This window comes from Mercenaria mercenaria, chromosome 9, assembly GCF_021730395.1.
Source record: "Mercenaria mercenaria strain notata chromosome 9, MADL_Memer_1, whole genome shotgun sequence".
Classification (NCBI taxonomy): domain Eukaryota; kingdom Metazoa; phylum Mollusca; class Bivalvia; order Venerida; family Veneridae; genus Mercenaria; species Mercenaria mercenaria.
Genome location: NC_069369.1, coordinates 78,083,952 through 78,106,167, shown reverse-complemented (window position 1 = coordinate 78,106,167; position 22,216 = coordinate 78,083,952). Strand labels below are relative to the sequence as shown.

The 22,216-nt window shown below is 35.7% G+C and overlaps 2 protein-coding genes across 2 annotated transcripts; one reads left to right on the top strand and one right to left on the bottom strand.

Annotated features, from left to right (window-relative positions):
• Positions 1-3,973: 3,973 nt before the first annotated feature.
• Positions 3,974-5,898, bottom strand: LOC123548145 (uncharacterized). The gene is made up of 3 exons (XM_045335377.2): positions 5,762-5,898; positions 5,289-5,493; positions 3,974-4,802 (listed from the first exon to the last, which is right to left on the bottom strand). Exons 1-3 carry the CDS (start codon positions 5,802-5,804, stop codon positions 4,625-4,627), a joined length of 426 nt encoding a protein of 141 aa, XP_045191312.2. The 5' UTR covers positions 5,805-5,898; the 3' UTR covers positions 3,974-4,624.
• Positions 5,899-12,782: 6,884 nt separating this feature from the next.
• LOC123548144 (uncharacterized) lies at positions 12,783-15,339 on the top strand. Its single transcript, XM_045335376.2, has 3 exons — positions 12,783-12,937; positions 13,206-13,410; positions 13,898-15,339. Exons 1-3 carry the CDS (start codon positions 12,895-12,897, stop codon positions 14,073-14,075), a joined length of 426 nt encoding a protein of 141 aa, XP_045191311.1. The 5' UTR covers positions 12,783-12,894; the 3' UTR covers positions 14,076-15,339.
• Positions 15,340-22,216: the final 6,877 nt, after the last annotated feature.

Genomic DNA, 22,216 nt, shown 5'->3' with positions numbered 1-22,216 from the left:
GAATGTGTATATTCATGGTTAAATGGTTTTTAAGAACGGCGGTATTGATCATTTGACCACTCCTCTACATTATCATTCCAGTCCTCAGTTACGTTAAAGATCCGTCTATCCGAATCAGTTCTGTCATAGTCGTACTCCTCGTCTTCGTAATTGTAAGCTACGTCTTTGTTGTCGTCATTGATCCTATTATGTGTTCCTGTTTTCCATCCTGTCATTTCGTCCGTGATATTTACGACTGTTTCGTCCGTACTTTATTTGCCATTCAGCTCTACTAAGCCATTTACGGACAGTAATTTCATCTGACCACAAGTGCTCAGACTGAATTTTATGTTCCTCTGTGTACGGAATATTCACTCTTGCTGAAGACCCATAGCGGCCATAATACATTGTATACTATTGCTATATTTCCGACAAAGTATGAGTCAATCTTTTTCCGTCTTACGGCGGTAAACCTTTCGCATGCCGGTCTCTCACTATAGTTTCTTTCTGAAAAATTTACATTTATTTGTTGTGAATTTGTGTTTGTAATTATCTGCCCTTTATTACGGATTGGTCTATCAGAGAGACGGGTATCAAACGTTTGGGCTCGTTATGGAGAGATCGACCTGCGGAATGTTCACGGCACTTTCATCAGCATTAATCACCGTTTGTTACAATCATAGGTCGATTAGAGCTTGTTTCATCTGACATATTTTGCGTTGTTTCATTTACGCCGGTACGTTCAGCTTCGTTGTAAAGCGGCGGCAACGTTGATGATGCATCCAGTTTTGTGTGCACATCTTGAAGAATACTTATGTCATTTCTGTTCGTGTTGGTAAATATTTGTTTGTTTTTCTAGTTGTACTGACACAATAGCATCATTCAGTTTTTTGCTCATAATGCCGACGGATGAGCTCAGTGCAGAAACATTCGCTTGTAGACTTTCAACCGCCCCTATGGCAGTTGCGTCCGGACACCGGCTCAAGACACTGTTAACTTTCGTTTGGATGATATGAACGTTAGTTGACAGTTTTTTGGTTTCATTGCGTATTTCATTTATAAGTGCCGAGTCTTTTACTTGTCGTGTTTTGATTTCGCGAATATCTGCTTGTATATTAAAGAGAATAGCGGATATATTCGCGTTCATCAGTGGCTCCGCGTTCATTGTATCACAATCGGGTGTCTGCTGCGTACAGAAACTGTTTTCTATTGTTACATAGGCGGTCGAGAAGACGTGAAAATATTTCCTTGGTTCTTGTTCCGTTTATAAACATTGTTAATACGTAACAGTCTTGGAAAATATAATTTATTTGTCTCTAAAGTTAAAGAAATTGAAAACTTTAGTGATTTTCACTATATGCTCAATATAAGTGATGTTGATAGTTATAAAACAAAATTGGAAGCAAGAAGGTGTGTGAAGTTGGCGCGTAGCTCGTAGATCGTAGGTCGACAATAAAAATGTCTACTTTGTTGACCTGGGTCGTAGATCGTAGATCAACCATCGGAAATGAGTTCAGAATTGGTTGACCTGGGTCGTAGCTCGTAGATCAACCATCAGAAAAGTGTTCAGAATTGGTTGACCTGGGTCGTAGATTGTAGATCAACCATTAGAAAAGGGTTCAGGATTGATTGACCTGGGTCGTAGCTCGTAGATCAACCATTAGAAAAGGTTCAGAATTGGTTGACCTGGGTCGTAGCCCGTAGATCAACCATTAGAAAAGTGTTTAGAATTAGTTGACCTGGGTCGTAGATCGTAGATCAACCATTAGAAAAGGGTTCAGAATTGGTTGACCTGGGTCGTAGCTCGTAGATCAACCATTAGAAAAGTGTTCAGGATTGGTTGACCTGGCTCGTAGATCGTAGATCAACCATTAGAAAAGTGTTCAGGATTGGTTGACCTGGCTTGTAGCTCGTAGATCAACCATTAGAAAAGGGTTTATAATTGGTTGACTTGGGTCGTAGATCGTAGATCAACCATTAGAAAAGTGTTTAGAATTGGTCGACCTGGGTCGTAGCTCGTAGATCAACCATTAGAAAAGTGATTTGAATTGGTCGACCTGGGTCGTAGCTCGTAGATCAACCATTAGAAATGCGTTCAGAATTGGTTGACCTGGGTCGTAGCTCGTAGATCAACCATTAGAAAAGTGTTCAGGATTGGTTGTCCTGGGTCGTAGATCGTAGATCAACCATTAGAATAGGGTTCAGAATTGGTTGACCTGGGTCGTAGCTCGTAGATCAACCATTAGAAAAGGGTTTAGAATTGGTTGATCTGGGTCGTAGATCGTAGATCAACCATTAGAAAAGAGTTCAGAATTGGTTGACCTAGGTCGTAGCTCGTAGATCTACCATTAGAAAAGTGTTTAGAATTGGTCGACCTGGGTCGTAGCTCGTAGATCAACCATTAGAATTGGTTGACCTGGGTCGTAGATCGGGAAAATCATTTAACCATAACATTTCAACTATGCTAGTATACACAACTAGGCTTGTTAGGCCGTTGTGCCATGCTAATTTCCAAATGCTAAAATGTCGTACGCACGAGATAAGATGTCTTGCGCTCGAGATAATATGTGGTGCACCGGAGATAAGATGTCGAGAGCACGATATAAGATGTCGTTTGCTCGGGATAAGTTTTCGTGCGAACGAGATAATATGTTGTGCGCACCAGAAACGATGTCGAGAGCACTAGATAAGGTGTCGTGCGCAAGAGATAATTTAATCTTAAAAAGAATAAAGGCATGTCCTAAACATACCACCGTAAGAACGCACGCATTGCATGTGTAATATACTGATTAAGGTTAGGATTAGGTTTAACCTATGTTTGTTGTGTGCATTCAATGCACGTGTACGTTCAAAGTTGGAAAATAAACCCCTTTTAATAACACTCGGAAAACACTTTCATAGACACTATTGTAAATAAGGTTAATGAACGTGACAGATGCATATGGAGAGACAAGTGATAAAGCCATTTAATATCATAAAAAAACATTCTAAAGACATGTCGAAAAAGTCATGAGCCTATTTTATAAAAGAAGGCAATTATTGAAAACAGGCTTGGATCCAGGGCCGGATCCAGAGGGCCCGTGCCCACCCCCTTCCCCCAGTCGGCTGAGAGGTGAACTATACTCACCAAAGTTGCACTCAAAATTTAGATAAAAAATTGCCACCATTTCATTCCTTTATTTCAAAAATATTTAGAACGGGGGTACCCCTTCCCGTATAAACTCCACTCTATGCACCTTGTCGATGATAAGCTGGTGCACCCAATCAAATATTTCTGGATCCGGGCCTGGAAAGCACCCTCGAAAAGGAGTATTCTTGCACGTTTCAATGTCAGACGTGTTGTACTACATCGCGTTCATTTTGCATCGATTCTTAAATGAGTGATACTTCTGTAACTGCAGATCGATAATCGATCAATATATCTTAATTTTCAATAAAAAAAAAAGCAAATTGTATTGTTTCTTTAACTACCCTTTATATCAATACACAAGTAGTCTATGTCATCATCTGGAATGTCAAACAACAAACTATGAAAGTACACCATCATCAACATCATCTTCAGAACTTGTCTCCCTCCAAATGGAGTATATTCGCAACTGGTAACTACAATAACAGTAGGCAGTACCCTGCGGACATTTCGGCGTGCAAATTTAAAATCGCAGCGGAATTATTTAAACCATGTAAAACAAAAATATACAATCGAAGCGGGTAATTTGCAAAACTAAAATTAAGTTTGAAATGTTGTCATAAAAGTGTCAATAACATGAAATATAACAGATTTGTTTCAATGTGTATTCATTTTGCAAAAATGTTACTACGGCAGGGATACGTTTGAAACTCAGTTAGAAGGACTTTCAACATTACAGCTGTACCACTGATTCCAATTTATACCACTAAAAGTATTAATAATGGCGTAGAGATTGTATAAAGACCGAATGCATGCCACTTTGTTCTTCATTTATATACACTGGCGAGCACTCCAGGAAAATACAACTGGGATCAGGTATAAGTTTATTTAATATGAAACATATTAATCTATATTCAAATTTTCGTGTGACAAGTTCTTCATGAAATAAGATAATAATTTCGTGAAATCGTCAACAAATGTAGAAATTCTCCATATACTCCTATAGAGAATTTGTATCTTTTAGCGTCAACGGTTTGTAGCTTTTAACGAGCCTAAAAATGTTGTATCATTTAGCGTTAGTTTTGTATCTTTTAGCGAGCCTCGATTTTGTATATTTTAGCTTTGGTTGTATCATTTGGCGTTCCCACACCTCTACCCTGTCTTTGGAAACATATTTCAAAAATATATACAATGTAATTGCTGTAATTACAACACATTGCAATAAATAAAACCCATGAAGTGTTTGTGGTCACTTACAGTCACTTGTAAATTTATTCAACAAAGTGTATGGCAAAAGGTTCATCAAAAAATAGTATAAGCGATGTTACAGATTCTACCACATTAATTCAAACACAGAAATGCAATATCTTGAATATCTTTTCACGGTTTGTAGACTCGAATCGTAGTGACTGACATATCACAGTTACCTTTTCATATTTGAAACAAGGTATATGAGTTCACGTAAATGTTTAGGAATATCTGTTCTCAATATTTTTTTTCAAACGCACTTGGAACTTTTTAATACGCTTTACAGCAACAGTAGTTAGGTCCGCAGTGATTAGGTCTCCACGTACAACCGTTGGAACCATAACCATGTGTCGAAAGATTCAATTTCCCAGAATCCGGTTGTTTAGAAGGGTTCGCCTTTAGTACGGGATGACGTTTCACTATGTGGAATGCATCAAAACACGATACACTGAAATGCACATGCAGCATGAACATAACATGATTTCATAAACAAATGCAAATGAATGGCTTTTGACTTCCAATTAAAAATGTTTAAGTATTTTCTATCAGGTAGTAAAGAAAATATATAAATTTCAACGACTTTTGGTATTAAGTTTCCTTTTTGTATGTATAATGGTGCTTATGTCCCTTCTTTCTTTTACTTTTTTCAGAGTAGAAATATGTCCATTTGTTGATGAATATTTACCAAATCAGATTTAGCAGATCTTACTTCACCAAATACCAGTAATGCTAACCTTAATATTTGTGTTACATCACTTAAATTCACGAATGCTTCAGAAAATATCTTGTACTAAGCAATTGAATGCTAAAGTTTAACCTCTTATTGCAATTCTGCATCATATTAGAAACTATAACATTGAAGAGAAGAGAGATTTTACTCGCAAGTGACAATATTCTGTTGAATATCATTAAACTTGTAACGAATCAATTTTACCTGTTACGTTGGTTGCCAATGGACTGGAGTATTTCATGCTTTGCGTTATTACACATCTCTTTGCACCTAGGGGCCTTCTCACAATCCCTCCTTATAGCAAACACCCATCCGGATCCCTTAGAGGCGCAATATGACTGTGCCATTTCATCAAAATAGTTATAGCTTAAGCTATATGTCTCCACTGAATAGGATTGTTGTACGCTCACTGAAATAATGAGAATTCAAAGTACACTTTGGTAACTTGACACGCCTTTTAAACGACGCATCATGCTGTAAGAGGGCATGTCGTAAAAAGGTAACTACCAGATACACAAGAAATATGCATGTACATAGTTTTTATGAAAGATGTAAATCAACTATGTATGATCATAATGTTAAATTAAATTGTACCTACTGTTAACTACCAAACAGAAATTTAATTTCTATATTTGGCTACTTGTTAAACCAAAAAGTATAGAAGTTCAAAAACTTACGTAAAACAAGAACTGCTAACATATACATAGTTTGTCTCTCCATGACTAACTTTATAGTTGTTTTATTTTCCTTTTGTAAAAGGTGTATATATAGTTTCGCGAGAAGCTTATGTCCGTCTTTAAGTTTCCTAGTTTGAATGTAGTTGGCCAATAAGAAAGTTCGTGTGTTCATTAAAATAATGTGACATCAATTGTGGTGATACATTTTATTGTCCCCTGCCTTTTTCGAAGAAACAAAGGGGGATATACGTAGAAATAGGCAGCGTCTTTCTGTCCTTTTTTCCGTTCGTCCGCCCGTCACACTTCGTGTCCGGTCCATAACTCTGACATCGATGAAGGGATTTTGAAGTAACTTGGCATAAATAATCCCCATAAGGGGACGACGTATGTGCAAGACCCAGATCCCTAGCTTCAAGGCCAAGGTCACACTAAGAGGACAAAGGTTAACAGGGTTCATTTGATGTCCTGTCCTTTACTCTGCAATCATCAAAGGAAGGAAAGTACTTGGCACAAATGTTTACCATAATAAGACGACGTGTATTAAATAAACAAGACCTAGACCCCTGGCTCCAATGTCAAGGTCAAACTTAGAGGACAAAGTTTAATAGGGTCTGTTTCGTGTCCGGTCCATAATTTTACATTCATCGAGGAATTTTGAAATTACTTGGCACAAATTTTCCCCATATTGAGATAATGAGAGGACGTGTCATGCACAAGAATCAGAAACTTAGCTCTAAGGTCAAGGCCACGCTTAGAGGTTAATTGTTAACATGGTCTGTTTCTTGTACGGTCAATAACTCCAGTCATCAAGGGATTTAAAATTACTTGGCACAAATGTTCCTATAATGAGTTGATTTGTCATGCGCAAGAACCAAGACCTAGATCTAAGGTCAAGGTCACACTTGGAGGTCAAAGGCCATATTCAAGAATGACATTGTCCGGAGCATTTCTTCTTCATGCATGGAGGGATTTTAAGGTAACCTGGCCCAAATGTTCACCACCATGAAGCACTCTTGCTTTTAGAATACTTTCCCGTTGTTTTACCATAAATAGTTTAAAATTTGCTATGACGACCCAGGTCAACCAATTCTATACCCTTTTCTAATGGTTGATCTACGATCTACGACCCAGGTCAACCAATCCTGAACACTTTTCTAATGGTTGATCTACGAGCTACGACCCAGGTCGACAAATTCTAAACACTTTTCTCATGGTTGATCTACGAGCTACGACCCAGGTCAACCAATTCTGAACTCATTTCTGATGGTTGATCTACAATCTACGACCTAGGTCGGCCAATTCTAAACACTTTTCTAATGGTTGATCTACGAGCTACGACCCAGGTCAACCAATTCTGAACCCTTTTCTAATGATTCTGAACAAAGTAGACATTTCTATTGTCGACCTACGATCTACGAGCTACCCGCCAACTTCACAGACTTGAAGCACGAAGATGTTCAGTTAGAATAAATATTTTCACATCAAATTGAAGAGATGAAATTGATTTAATATTGTCATATCTGGTAAAATATTCCCAAACCAAAATACATATTTGAAATTAATCATTAAATTTTTTTTTCCTATATTATGTATTGCTCAAAGTAATATCAGCAGGAAAACCAATATTGATTATCGGATAATGTTCAAGGGAGACAACCTACTATGATATGCCAGTAAAATATAATAAAAGCTGGGGATGTTTCTTCTCCGAAACATGGGCCTAACTCTTAAGTGTCTTTAGAAACAAAAATATGCGTTTGTCATGCAGTGTTCTAATTTGTGTAAATAAGCAACAAGGCAGATGCTGCAGTTTTGATACCGGTCCCAGAATTACGTTTTCTAACCCTGGACCTTTATTTCTTATTGTTGCATAGAGTAATCATCAGCACAACAGTTAAGAAAAAAGCAATGATGAGTGTCCAACAGGTAAAGCCACGCTTCCTCAAAGTGCATTCCATAGCACGCGGACATGCACAAGACTAGCATACATAGACAAACACATTCACATAGACAAAGTTATCACCCGAGGATAAAACGACACAGTCAGGCACCGCCCTGGATACGGTCAGTGGCAAAGCCAGCGATGGGGAGCTTAAACCGGTTTATGGTGCGAACTTATCCGCATTCTTACCCCTAGTGTATTTTCTCTTAGGAAACAACAAGTGTGTTGTGAATACGTTGTATTATATTGATCATATATGTAGTCTTTGACAAATAAAAAAATAAATTGTAACATTTCTCATGCAAAGCTTGAATGATGGAACTGTTGAAGATCTAATTATGTCTGTAGCGCGAAGTATTTTAAGAACCACCGAAAACCGTTAATACATAAAACAACATATACCTAATTTGAAAAAAAAGGTCACCGGTTACTTTTATTGAGATAAGCTAAATAATTTTTAGCTCGACTATTCGAAGAATAGTCTAGCTATTCTACTCACCCTGGCGTCGGCGTCGGCGTCACACCTTGGTTAAGTTTTTGCATGCAAGTACATACAGCTATCATTTAAAGGCATATAGCTTTGAAACTTATTTATTCTTTTTCTAGGTCAATTACCAACCTCACTGGGTCAAGTTCCATAACTCTAACATGTATTTTGAGCAAATTATGCCCCCTTTTGGACTTAGAAAATTTTGGTTAAAGTTTTACGTGCAAGTTACTATCTCCAAAACTAATGCAGATATTGAATTGAAACTTCACATGTGTCTTCGGGGTTATAAAACTAGTTGATAGCACCAAGTCCCATAACTCTGACCTTCATTTTGGCCAAATTATGCCCCCTTTTGGACTTAGAAAATTCTGGTTAAAGTTTTGCGTGCAAGTACATACAGCTATTACTAAAAGGCATATAGATTTGAAACTTATTTTTTCTTTTTCTAGATCAATTACCTACCTCACTTGGTCTAGTCCCATAACTCTGACATGTATTCTGGGCAAATTATGCCCCCTTTTGGACTTAGAAAATCCTGGTTAAAGTTTTACATGCAAGTTACTATCTCCAAAACTAATATAGATATTAAATTGAAACTTCACATGTGTCTTCGGGGTTATAAAACTAGTTGATAGAATCAAGTCCCATAACTCTGACATGTATTTTGGGCAAATTATGCCCCCTTTTGGACTTAGAAAATTCTGGTTAAAGTTTTGCGTGCAAGTACATACAGCTATTACCAAAAGGCATATAGCTTTGAATCTTATTTATTCCTTTTCTAGGTCAATTACCAGCCTCACTAGGACAAGTTCCATAACTCTTAACATGTATTTTGAGCAAATTATGCCCCCTTTTGGACTTAGAAAATTCTGGTTAAAGTTTACATGCAAGTTACTATCTCCAAAACTAATGCAGATATTGAATTGAAACCTAACATGTTTCTTCGGGGTTATAAAACTAGTTGATAGCATCAAGTCCCATAACTCTGATATGTATTTTGGTCAAATTATGTCCCCTTTCGAACTTAAAACTCTTTTGATATTTAACATTTTGGGTAATAATTTCCTGCTTCTGTGACAATATTTCGAATAGTCGAGCTTGGCTGTCTTACGGACAGCTCTTGTTAAAATTCCAACCTAAATTTTATAAAATCGAGATGTGTTAATTTTTGTTGTTGTTTTTTTTTTTTTGTTGTTGTTGTTTTGTTTTGTTTTTTGTTTTTTTTTGTTTTTTTTTTTTTTTTGTTGTTGTTTTTTTTTCCATATGACGAACGCTTGAATAACTGTATGGAAAATTACATTAAACAAACAGTACAGAAAAAGCAGCTCGGCATTACCGACATAAATTCCGCTGTTCTTAGTAATACTCGTGAAACTTTTTCCTTTTAATGTACACAATGAATATCCTATTTGTACGCCCTTTACATTGTTTTTAACGAAATAGGTCAACCATCTCGAATGACTTGGAGAGAGCACAGACTAGTACAAAACAATAAAAATATACTTACAAAATCAGTCATTTTGCATGCAATTAACGCCTGTCACATAAAAAATTCATGCAATTTGTCATGCTATGTGTAAATCATTTCTTCCTGTTTAAAAAAACAATTTCAGCGAAAACAATCTCAGCTGTCGTATTAATAGAAAAACAAGATTTTGTGAGTCCTTTTCATATTTGCATCTACGTTTAATTCATTTTCAAGTCATCACATTATTTTTTTTAAAAAATCCTAGCAAAATGATCGTACCACATTGTAAAAGCCGTTTGACTTGGAAAAGCTGGCGTTGACGAATGCTCCCATTTCATTTCTTTTTGTGTTTACTCAGTGTTTAAAAACCGATAAATTGTTGGTGTATGTTATCAGCAAAAACGATAAACAAGAAAATAAAACATAAGAGACGGATTTAGTAATCACCTGAATTGCTGGTTCTCTAATTTCAGTCAGTTTGCTGCACTGATACCTAAAATTGATCATATTTGTGTTTTATTTCATACCATCTTGTTTGCTACTGATGTTAGAGTTTAGCTCAATGGGGAATTATTTTTCTCTTTTAGCGTGTACAGTCGTATTTTCTAAGGTTAAGCTACAAAATGCATTTATACGTTTTTAATTATTAGATTTATAACATGCTAAGTAATAAAATCTGTGAAAAAGATCCTTGAAAGCATAGAATGCAGTCAAGCAACATAATAGAGGACTCGATTTGATTGAGTCTGTTCATGAGAGGTTATGAAATGTACAACACCCCTCACGCCCCCTAGCACCGGCTTAAGCGGAATTCTATTTAATACAGTAAAAATGAGTGCACTCCATGATCCTAAATGACAAGAACAAATATCAATTCTGTGTTCAAGTATGGGGAGAAATTACAGCCACCGCACGACACTGATAGACTGCTGTTGCTGTAGCATAATAAAGTATGTGAAGAGATCCTTTCATGAGAATATTATGATATTGGCAGATACTATTTGTCAAGGAAACCAAATTATCAAGTTTTTACCTGTTTATTTATCATTATTATTTCTCTACGTTCACAGAAGAAATATAATTTTTTTCAACTCCACTGTACAATCTTCTTTATATTTAATTTAATTCAAGACATCATTAACTAATACAAATAGCTAGTTAAGACTAACGTATATATATGTATACCTAGAAATTTTCTGTTCGATACCTTCTAGAAATACTTTGATTTTTTAAAGTATATATATTCTTAGAAGGTATCGAACAAAAAATATGACATCTATAATATTTATTAGGTTTTTATATGGCTTGGATGACCTGTGGTTTTCAACTTTTTTTATTTTTACATTTTCCTATAGTTTCAAACCCAAGATGGTCCTGTCTAAAACTTTGCTTATATCTCAGAAATACAGTCTGACCATGTGGTTTCAAGTTTAAGGTCAGCATTACTTAATTAATCTATTTACCTTTAAAAGTAGATCAGTTTAAAATGTAAAATCTGTGAGTGTTACTAAGATTTTTCTATGAAATGAACTTGTGAAATAGCTTTCAATTCAGGATGAACCTATTAAGGAAGATATTTTAAGAACAAAACCTAATTTTCAGACAGAAAGTTAAGTAATACAAGAATTTGTAACTGAGTTACCCAACGTCCCCCGCCTGGGAACATTTTTCACAAAACATATTACATGTCAATACAATATATCTAAGTAATAGGGCAAACATACTAACAATGTACAAAAGTCATAACTTTATAATTATTATATTATTCATGAAGACATTATAAAGTTTGAGGGCCTCCGTGGTCGAGTGGTTAAGGTCACTGACCTCAAATTACTTACCCCTCATCGATGTAGGTTCGAGCCTCACTCTGGGCGTTGAATTCTTCATGTGAGGAAACCATCCATCAGGCCTACGGAAGGTCGGTGTTTCTATCCAGGTGCCCGCTTGTGATGAAATAATGCACGGAGGGGCACCTCGACCTTCCTTCACCGTCAAAGCTAGAAAGTCGCCTTATTACCTACAATTTTGTTGGTGCGACGTTAACCAAAACAAAACAAATAAATATGAAGCTTATTAATGTCTGGAAATCCTTAATTGGTTGAATGCTTTCAAATGCTTATATCTGTATTGTAAAGATTTAATGTGATTCTGTTTTTTAAGTTGGTAAGGAAAAATAAACAATTGTCATAGTGGTAGAATGTCACAATATACGCCCGTCATAGCAAATTTTAAACTATTTATGATAAAACAAAGGGAAAGTATTCTAAAAACAAGAGTGCTTCATGGTGGTGAACATTTGGGCCAGGTTACATTAAAATCCCTCCATGCATGAAGAAGAAATGCTCCGGACAATGTCATTCTTGAATATGGCCTTTGACCTCTAAGTGTGACCTTGACCTTAGATCTAGGTCTTGGTTCTTGCGCATGACAAATCAACTCATTATAGGAACATTTGTGCCAATTTTAAATCCCTTGATGACTGGAGTTATTGACCGTACAAGAAATAGACCATGTTAACATTTAACCTCTAAGTGTAACCTTGACCTTAGAGCTAAGTTTCTGATTCTTGTGCATGACACGTCCTCTCATTATCTCAATATGGGGAAAATTTGTGCCAAGTAATTTCAAAATTCCTCGATGAATGTAAAATTATGGACCGGACACGAAGCAGACCCTATTAAACTTTGTCCTCTAAGTTTGACCTTGACATTGGAGCCAGGGGTCTAGGTCTTGCGCATGACACGTCGTCTTATTATGGTGAACATTTGTGCCAAGTACTTTCCTTCCCTTGATGATTGTAGAGTAAAGGACAGGACATCAAATGTACCCTGTTAACCTTTGTCCTCTTAGTGTGACCTTGGCCTTGAAGCTAGGGATCTGGGTCTTGCACATACGTCGTCCCATTATGGGGATTATTTATGCCAAGTTACTTCAAAATCCCTTCATCGATGTCAGAGTTATGGACCAGACACGAAGTGTGACGGGCGGACTAACGGACGAAAGGACAGAAAGACGCAGCCTATTTCTACGTATATCCCCCTTTGTTTCTTCGAAAAAGGCAGGGGACAATAAAATGTATCACCACAATTGATGTCACATTATTTTAATAAACACACGAACTTTCTTATTGGCCAACTATATTCAAACTAGGAAACTTAAAGCCGGACCTAAGCTTCTCGCGAAACTATATATACACCTTTTACAAAAGGAAAAAAACAACTAAAAAGTTAGTCATGGAGAGACAAACGATGTATATGTTAGCAGTTCTTGTTTTACGTAAGTTTTTGAACTTTTATACTTTTTGGTTTAACAAGTAGCCAAATATAGAAATTAAATTTCTGTTTGATAGTTAACAGTAGGTATAATTTAATTTAACATTATGATCATACATAATTGATTTACATCGTTCATAAAAACTATGTACATGCATATTTCTTGTGTATCTGGTAATTACCTTTTTACGACATGCCCTCTTACAGCACGATGCGTTGTCTAAAAGGCGTGTTATGTTACCAAAGTGTACATTGAATACTCATTATTTCAGTGAGCGTACAACAATCCTATTCAGTGGAGACATATAGCTTAAGCTATAACTATTTTGATGAAATGGCACAATCATATTGCGCCTCTAAGGGATCCGGATGGGTGTTTGCTATAAGGAGGGATTGTGAGAAGGCCCCTAGGTGCGAAGAGATGTGTAATAACGCAAAGCATGAAATACTCCAGTCCATTGGCAACCAACGTAATAGGTAAAATTGATTCGTTACAAGTTTAATGATATTCAACAGAAACTTGTCACTTGCGAGTAAAATCTCTCTTCTCTTCAATGTTATAGTTTCTAATATGATGCAAAATTGAAATAAGAGGTTAAACTTTAGCATTCAATTGCTTAGTACAAGATATTTTCCGAAGCATTCGTGAAATTAAGTGATGTAACACAGTTGCTAAGGTTAGCATTACTGGTGTTTGGTGAAATAAGATCTGCTAAATCTGATTTGGTAAATATTCATTAACAAATAGACATATTTCTACTCTGAAAAAAGTAAAAGACAGAAGGGACATAAGCACCATTATACATACAAAAAGGAAACTTAATACCAAAAGTCGTTGAAATTTATATATTTTCTTTACTACCTGATAGAAAATACTTTAACATTTTTAAGTGGGAGTCAAAAGCCATTCATTTTCATTTGTTTATGAAATCATGTTATGTTCATGCTGCATGTGCATTTTCAGTGTATCGTGTTTTGATGCATTCCACATAGCGAAACGTCATCCTGTACTAAAGGCCAACCCTTCTAAACAACCGGATTCTGGGAAATTGAATCTTTCGACACATGGTTATGGTTCCAACGGATGTACGTGGAGACCTAATCACTGCGGACCTAACTACTGTTGCTGTAAAGCGTATTAAAAAGTTGCAAGTGCGTTTAAAAAAATATTGAGAACAGATATTCCTAAACGTTTATGTGAACTCATATACCTTGTTTCAAATATGAAAAAGTAACTGTGATAAGTCAGTCACTACGATTCGAGTCTACAAACCGTGAAAAGATATTCAAGATATTGCATTTCTGTGTTTGAATTAATTAGGTAGAATCTGTAACATCGTTTATACTATTTTTTGATGAACCTTTTGCCATACACTTTGTTGAATAAATTTACAAGTGACTGTAAGTGATCACAAACACTTCATGGGTTTTGTTTTTTTTTTTTTTTCAATGTGTTGTAATAACAGCAATTATATTGTATATATTTTTGAAATATTTTTCCAAAGACAGGGTAGCGGTGGGGGAACGCTAAATGATACAACTTCTCTAAATGATACAACTGACGTTAAATGATACAAAACTGACGCCAAATGATACAACCAACGCTAAATGATATAAAATCGAGGCTCGCTAAAAGATACAAAACTAACGCTAAATGATACATTTTTTTAGGCTCGCTAAAAGCTACAAACCGTTGACGCTAAAAGATACAAATTTTCTATAGAGGTATATGGAGAATTTCTACATTTGTTGACGATTTCACGAAATTATTATCTTATTTCATGCAGAACTTGTCACACGAAAATTTGAATATAGATTAATATGTTTCCTATTAAATAAACATATACATGCTCCCAATTGTATTTTCCTGGAGTGCTCGCCAGTGTATATAAATGATGAACGAAGTGGCATGTATTCGGTCTTTATACAATCTCTACGCCATTATTAATACTTTTAGTGGTATAAATTGGAATCAGTGGTACATTTGTAATGCTGAAAATCCTTCTGAGTTTCAAACGTAGCCCTGCCGTAGTAACATATGCAAAATGAATACACATTAAAACAAATATGTTATATTTCATGTTATTGACACTGTTATGACAACAATTCAAACTTATTTTTAGTTTTGCAAATTACCCGCTCCGATTGTGTATTTTTGTTTTACATGGTTTTAATAATTCAGCTGCGATTTTAAATTTGCACGCCGAAATGTCCGCAGGGTACTGCCTACTGTTATTGTACTGTTACCAGTTGCGAATATACTCCATTTGGAGGGAGGCAAGTACTGAAGATGATGTTGATGATGGTGTACTTTCATAGTTTGTTGTTTGACATTCCAGATGATGACATAGACTACTTGTGTATTGATGTAAAGGGTAGTTGGAAACATTAAAAGAAACAATACAATTTGCTTTTTATTGATTGAAAATTAAGATATATTGATCGATTATCGATCTGCAGTTACAGAAGTATCACTCATTGAAGAATCGATGCAAAATGAACGCGATGTAGTACAACACGTCTGACATTGAAACGAGCAAGATTCCGGGTCCAGAAATATTTCTTTTTATTTATTTATCAAAAATAGGTTACAGAATATAGCATATAGTATGTGAAATATTCTATAAGTAGGTGATTACATACTGAGTTATTTGAAAAATTTGTATTATCTAAAACTTGTATAAAGCCCTGACCCTTGCCATGTTAGATTTCTTTAAAGAATTTGTCTGTCCTTAAACTCGGACAGTGCTATCGAGAGATTAAAGGATGTTTACTAAAAGATACTGACCGATAGGCGAAAAACAGCGCAGATCTTGATCAGACTGCACTGCTGTACAGGCCAATCAAGATCTACACTGGTCTCTAAGGCAGAACCAATTGTGTCAAACAAAACAAGGGTCAAAGCAATACCAGAGTATAACTACTATTGAGCTAAATAAAGGGAAATAATTCCTACAAGCATAATACGCTAATCAAAACACAGTTATTCGTCTTTCTTGTTTGTAATACCTACTTCTTATAATCTAATAAAAGATACCAGATCAGCATTAGAGGCTATGCAAAAAAGCTTCAGAAAAAGGGGGAGAAGGGACAGAAACAAAGTAAGGGTTGGTGGTGCATTACTCGGGAGATTCAGAAGCGAGCTGTACAAAAGAAAGATTAGTTGTCTAGTGAAAGCAGAGATAAACAATCACTCCATTTCACATTAAATTTGTTTAATTTGTTTTCTTTTTTAGCGTTGAAATGTTCAAGTTTCAATAGCATTTCCATTTGTGTTTTGAACAACTGAAAGCTTGGAAATATGTTTCTAGTTCGACATTGTTATATAATAAATTTCGCATTTAGTAATATATTCATTAATGCAATGCTAAATTTTTTGTTACCTAGAATAATATCTGTCTTTGACCATTCAGTGGAAATATTCGGACAAGTTTCGATTATCCATCTTTTGACCTCAGTCCAATATAAGTTACTATAACGGCAATCATAAAATAAATGTTGTAAAGTTTCAGTTTCTGTATTACAGAAAGAACATAACGAATCATTTCTTAAACACATTTTTTGGAGAGAGTGATTTGTTGCAGTGATTCTATGATTCAATCTGAATTGAAACCATTGCAACTTTGTATCTTTAGTTACGATGAAAGGGAATTTAAATATATATTTCCAGTTAAAAAGCGCATTTAAATTTATCAGTCCATTTTCTCCTTGAAGAGAGGATTATTTTTGGCCTGGCAAGTAGGGAAGCATAGCTTTTTCTACATCCTGTTATTTGACTATTAATTATTTTCACTGGCGGGCCCTCCTGGACTTAGGCTAATGACTCCGTCCATGACAAATTGTATATAATTTTCCCCAGGCCATGGAAACTTCCTGTTTGTCACCCAACTTGAAACAGCTCTGGATGACGAAAGATAGCTACAAATGTATGTCGCCACCGGTTTCGAACCAGTGACCTGAGCATGTGGGTCTACATTTCAGCTAGTCGAGGAAACAGTAGAAATAGCTGAAGTTGTAATCATATTATAGTGGTAGTGGCAGTGGATGCAAAAATGATTATAAAAATTGAGCCACGTCACGGGAAAATTGGCCTTCGTACATTTTCGTGAATTTGCGGAAAGTGTATATTTAGGCTGACCTGTGCATTTATGCATCTGAATTAGGGTCAGAAAATTTCATATTCAGGTAAAATAAGCCTTTTAATAATAAGAAGGCTGATCTGGGCCCACACTGGTCGCAACGTCTCGAAGATTCCCGAACGCCAATTTTCTCATGATGCGGCTCAAATAATTTTATGACGGCATTGACGTCTACGACGACGACGCTAACTTGTGATGTTGCTTATAGCAGTCATTTAATGATGTTGCGATGACAACCAACTGATTGAACATTTGCAGTATAAAACTCAACATGATACACGTGTGCTTCTCATTTCAACCCCCATGTTGGACAAACACATTCGTAACACATTTTACCTGTTACGAATGCGATCGCATACGTACGAAATCTGTTACAAATGCGATCTGTTACGAATGTGGTCCTACAGCGGTATATATAATGGCCTATATATCTACGTTGCATTCTTCAAGTATAAACTTTAATGCTGAAAGTGCCTCGTATATGACTTCTAGTGGACGTCAAACGGTGACGAAGCCTGAACAGTTCAGCCGAAATAGACAGTAAATCGACACCTGTATGAGAGTGGATCAAAATTGTATAAAACTCCACTCTATGCGCCTTGCCGATGACAAGCTGGTGCCCCCAATCAAATATTTCTGGATCCGGGCCTGGAAAACACTTTAGAAAATGAGTCTTTTTGCACGTTTCAATGTAAGACGTGTTGTACTACATCGCGTTCATTTAGTATCGATTCTTCCATGAGTGATACTTTTGTAACTATAAAACGATGATCAGTATATACATATAATATTATTTACATTTGCCCTATTCTTTTCCATTGAAACTTTTGACGTTCATTTCGTATGAACAGCGAAAGGAAAGGCGCAAAAGTAACGTCATCGCTGCTTAGTGATAACTGGCAGCTGCTTTTACGAAGTTGGCGTATAGTCAGGGAGAACGTTCCTTAGAGGACGCAGTTGTTCCGTCTGGTGAACAGAATGGCCGGGAAGCTGATTTTAATGTTAAATGCTACAACTTATATGCAATTCATAATAATATATAGTTTACAAATGGAAAGGAAATATAATGTAAATATAAAAATATGAAACTATTTTTTCGGTGTTCATGCGAAATGAAGATCAGAATAGGATCGGCAAATTAAACAAGAATCGCTAGCGCGATTCATGGATTTGCCGATCCTATTCTGTCGTTCATTTCGCATAAACACCGACAACCTGAAAATCATTTCATTTCTTAAGTACATCTTAATTTTCAGTCAATAAAAAGCATTGTATGGTTTCTTTTAATGTTTCCAACTACCCTTTACATCAATACACTTGAAAGTACAGTGACAGCAGGCAGTACTATGCGGACATTTCGGCGTGCAAATTTAAAATCGCAGCTGAGTTATTAAAACCATGTCAAACAAAAATATAGGAATTTATGTTCTCTTGAGAAATAAATCTATGTTATTTTTCAGTAGGAACGCATGGGCTATAATTTCTGCTTCTGTTACTCTAATCCAGTCCATATAATATAACGTGCCTCGATTAATCTCTTTCACGCACGAGTGGTTCACGGGTTGGGTCGTTTTGATCAAATTTATATATTTCAAACCGGTTCATTCCTTCACAAATAACTAAGCAGGCAAGTCGACACTTCATGTATAAAAATACCCACCCTCCTCACCCTAACAATTTTTGGAAAAAATTCTGCTGTCGTGTTATATATTTTTCAGCGCCAGTACACCAGGTCATGCCACATACTGCCACACCGGTATACAGTGCCTTTTATGGATAAAGACAATTATTCCTTCCAAGATGTCAAACGTTCGCCACCATGTATATGAAGGCTTCATTATGGATTGTTTAAGATATTGCTCATGCATATGAAAGTGTTTCATCTACGAAATTCAGCGGTTTTTTCCAGTTTATTTAAGTATTTATCTGTATATTTAATTTGTCCAAATATTAAGACCTGTATCATGTCCAATTTTCATTTAATACCAGAAAAACGAATGTTATAGATCAAGGAAGTCGGGGGGTGGAGACACCTTTCTGTTTGCAGCATTTGGACATCACTACCTCCCCCCTCCGCCCTTCAAATTAAGATAAATAACTAAAAGATGAGGGTAAAAAAGATATATAAATAGGAGTTAGGGGTTAGGCAGCCGGCTCGCAGTTACTCGACTTCCCTTTGAAATAGTCCTGTTAACAAAATGAAATAGATTCAGCGAAACTTTAAGGTTGTGTAACAAAAGAAACTGTTTGTTTTTATTCAGTAAAGAAAATATTTTATTTTGTAGAATATGATAATTATGTTGTATCAAGTAAATACGCGGGCAGCAGCGGACTTGTTTACTTTGCTGCAAAATATCATCTTCTTAAGAGCAAAAGAAATTAAAAATATCATTTTAAAGACTTAAGTTTTAATTGTTAGTCGTGACTTTTGTTCACTTCGTGGCTGATATATTGCTGCATAAACATGGCAAAAATATGGTATCTATTTGGCAGTTTTATTCTAATTATATATTCTCTTGCACATGCACCGGATTCATATTTTTGTTTCCTTAAAATCCATTATCATGATGTTGAGAATTCGTTGATCTTGGCCTCGGAATTTCGGCAGCTGGATTTGCTAGCAGAATTTGCAATTTTGCATTCTCCTTCCATTGTCTAGTACATGTGTACTTATCATAAATTTAGAGCTTCAGCATCATAGCGTTGCCTATTTTGTTTCTATGCAATTTGGCTAGAAATCTATCATTTCATGCTTCATTTCATGATACTTCTATCTCATACAATATGCCATGATATTTCATTAATTTTCTGTAATGATATTATAATAATAAAAGTCACGGCCTTATCCCATTCAATCAGCATTTGTTATTTATTGTCAATAGTCAGAAGCGACAGACTGCTCTTACTGATATATGGTTAAAATCTAGGTCAGTTCTCGTCATGGTTAAAACAACATGTCTCTCAGAGTGCGGGCGAGTCTGTCGCTTCTTATTTTCATGTCCTACGGATAAAATAAACAATCGTAGCGGGTAATTTGCAAAACTAAAAATAAGTTTGAATTGTTGTCATAACAGTGTCAATAACATAAAATATAACATATCTATTTAAATTTGTATTCATTTTGCATATGCTTCTACGGCAGGAATACGTTTAAAACACAGTTTGGAGGACTTTCAACATTACAAATGTAACACCGATTCCAGTTTATAAAATTAAAAAGTATTAATAACTGCGTAGAGATTTTATAAAGATTTAATAAATGCCACTTTGTTCTTCATTTATATACGCTGGTGAGCATTCATGGAAAATACAATTGGGATCATGTATATGTTTATTTAACAGGAAACATATAAAACTATATTTAAATTTTCGTGTGACAAGACCTGCATGAAATAAGATAACAATTTCGTGAAATTGTCAACAAATGCAGAAATTCTCCATATACTCCTATAGAAAATTTGTATCTTTTAGTGCCAACGGTTTGTAGCTTTTAGCGAGCCTAAAAATGCTGTATCATTTAGCGATAGTTTTGTATCTTTTAGCGAGCCTCGATTTTGTATCATTTAGCGTTGGTTGTATCATTTAGCGCTAGTTTTATATCATTCAACGTCACTTGTATCATTTAGCGAATTTGTATCATTTAGCGTTCCCACACCTTTTATGCATAAAGACACGAAAAATGAACCGCCTATATTTTTTACATTTGACCTCTTAAGTGTGACATTGACCTTGGAGCTAGGGAACTGTATTTTGCGCGACACATCGTCTCATGATGGTAAACATTTGTGCCAAGTTATTTTAGAATCCCTTAATGAAAAAAGAAGTTATGACACAGATAGGAAAAATGGACCCCATTTTTACCTATGACCTCTGAATTAAGTGTGACATTGACTTTAAAGGGAAAAGAAAATGAAACTACATGTACATATTGCCTATGTGTGTGTGATGTTTGAGAGAGGTTAGCATTCAAATAATTACAGGACCAAATTTACGAGGACACACATACAAACAGACCGGACAGACATACCGCATAGTGACTCCTATTTGCCTCCTTCTGCGGGTTATAATTAAGAAGAAATTCTACAGGAGCAAGAAAAGCAAATAGCATGCAACATACAGTCTTTTACGAGTCGCAACTTTGTACAGTATGCGAGCAAACATGCAAAGTAGACATACACTGAATCTCTTCATGACGGTTAAAACAAGATATATTTAATTTTACCAACGAGTATTTATTCTTTATCCACGAAACAGTGGGATTTATATGTTGACCATTCTTCAAGCAAGAAAATATGCGCTTCTAACGCCGACAATGTACAATTTCTGGACAAAATCGGTGATCAATCGAGTTTTTTTTTTTTTTTTTTTTTTTTTTGCTATACTTTTACCTGTAATCAGACTAACACACTATATAAAGAAACAAATCATGTTCAGCTTCCAATAAAATATAAATACATGTATACACACCAACAAAGCACATTTATCACTTAAAATAGTTTTTTCCCAACTTTTAGCGGTCAGCTCATTGTTTTGATCGGCGGCAACAGGAAGATGGGGAATACAGTCGTTTATAGGGGTGTCTATCTTTCTTAATATGAAATGGATTGGAAATAGTCATTCCACATTTTAACCCATATTATATGATAAATGGTTCCTAACTCTGACACCGAGTTTTCATGAATTATGCTTCCGCCCCCCCTCCCCCCCCCCCCCCCCCCCCCCCCCCCCCATCCCTGTGTACTTTAGAATTTTAGGTTAATTTTTTATGCCTTTTTAGTACATTTTGTATAACAAAAGCGATTTAATTCAGACTTTTTGTTTCACGTAGACCCCACTCATTTTCTTAATATTGATTCCTCTATCCAAAAGTAAGAAATTAATGTTGTATGTACTGTTTTCTGTCATTTTCACTTCTCTTTTAACACCCGAGCACTCAGTCCTTCCGTCAGCTCTTGTTATGCATAAACATTACATTGAGTGTAGACATTAGGCAATTGTGTTAAAACGACTTTTGCTTTACTGAAATTTTCATGAGGATATTATTTCCCTTTGTAACATCAATTATTCAGAATCTGATGTCGTAACTTCAAAATCTATAGAAGCAAAAATGATATATATGGATAGCTGGAGCAAAGAACTTAAGT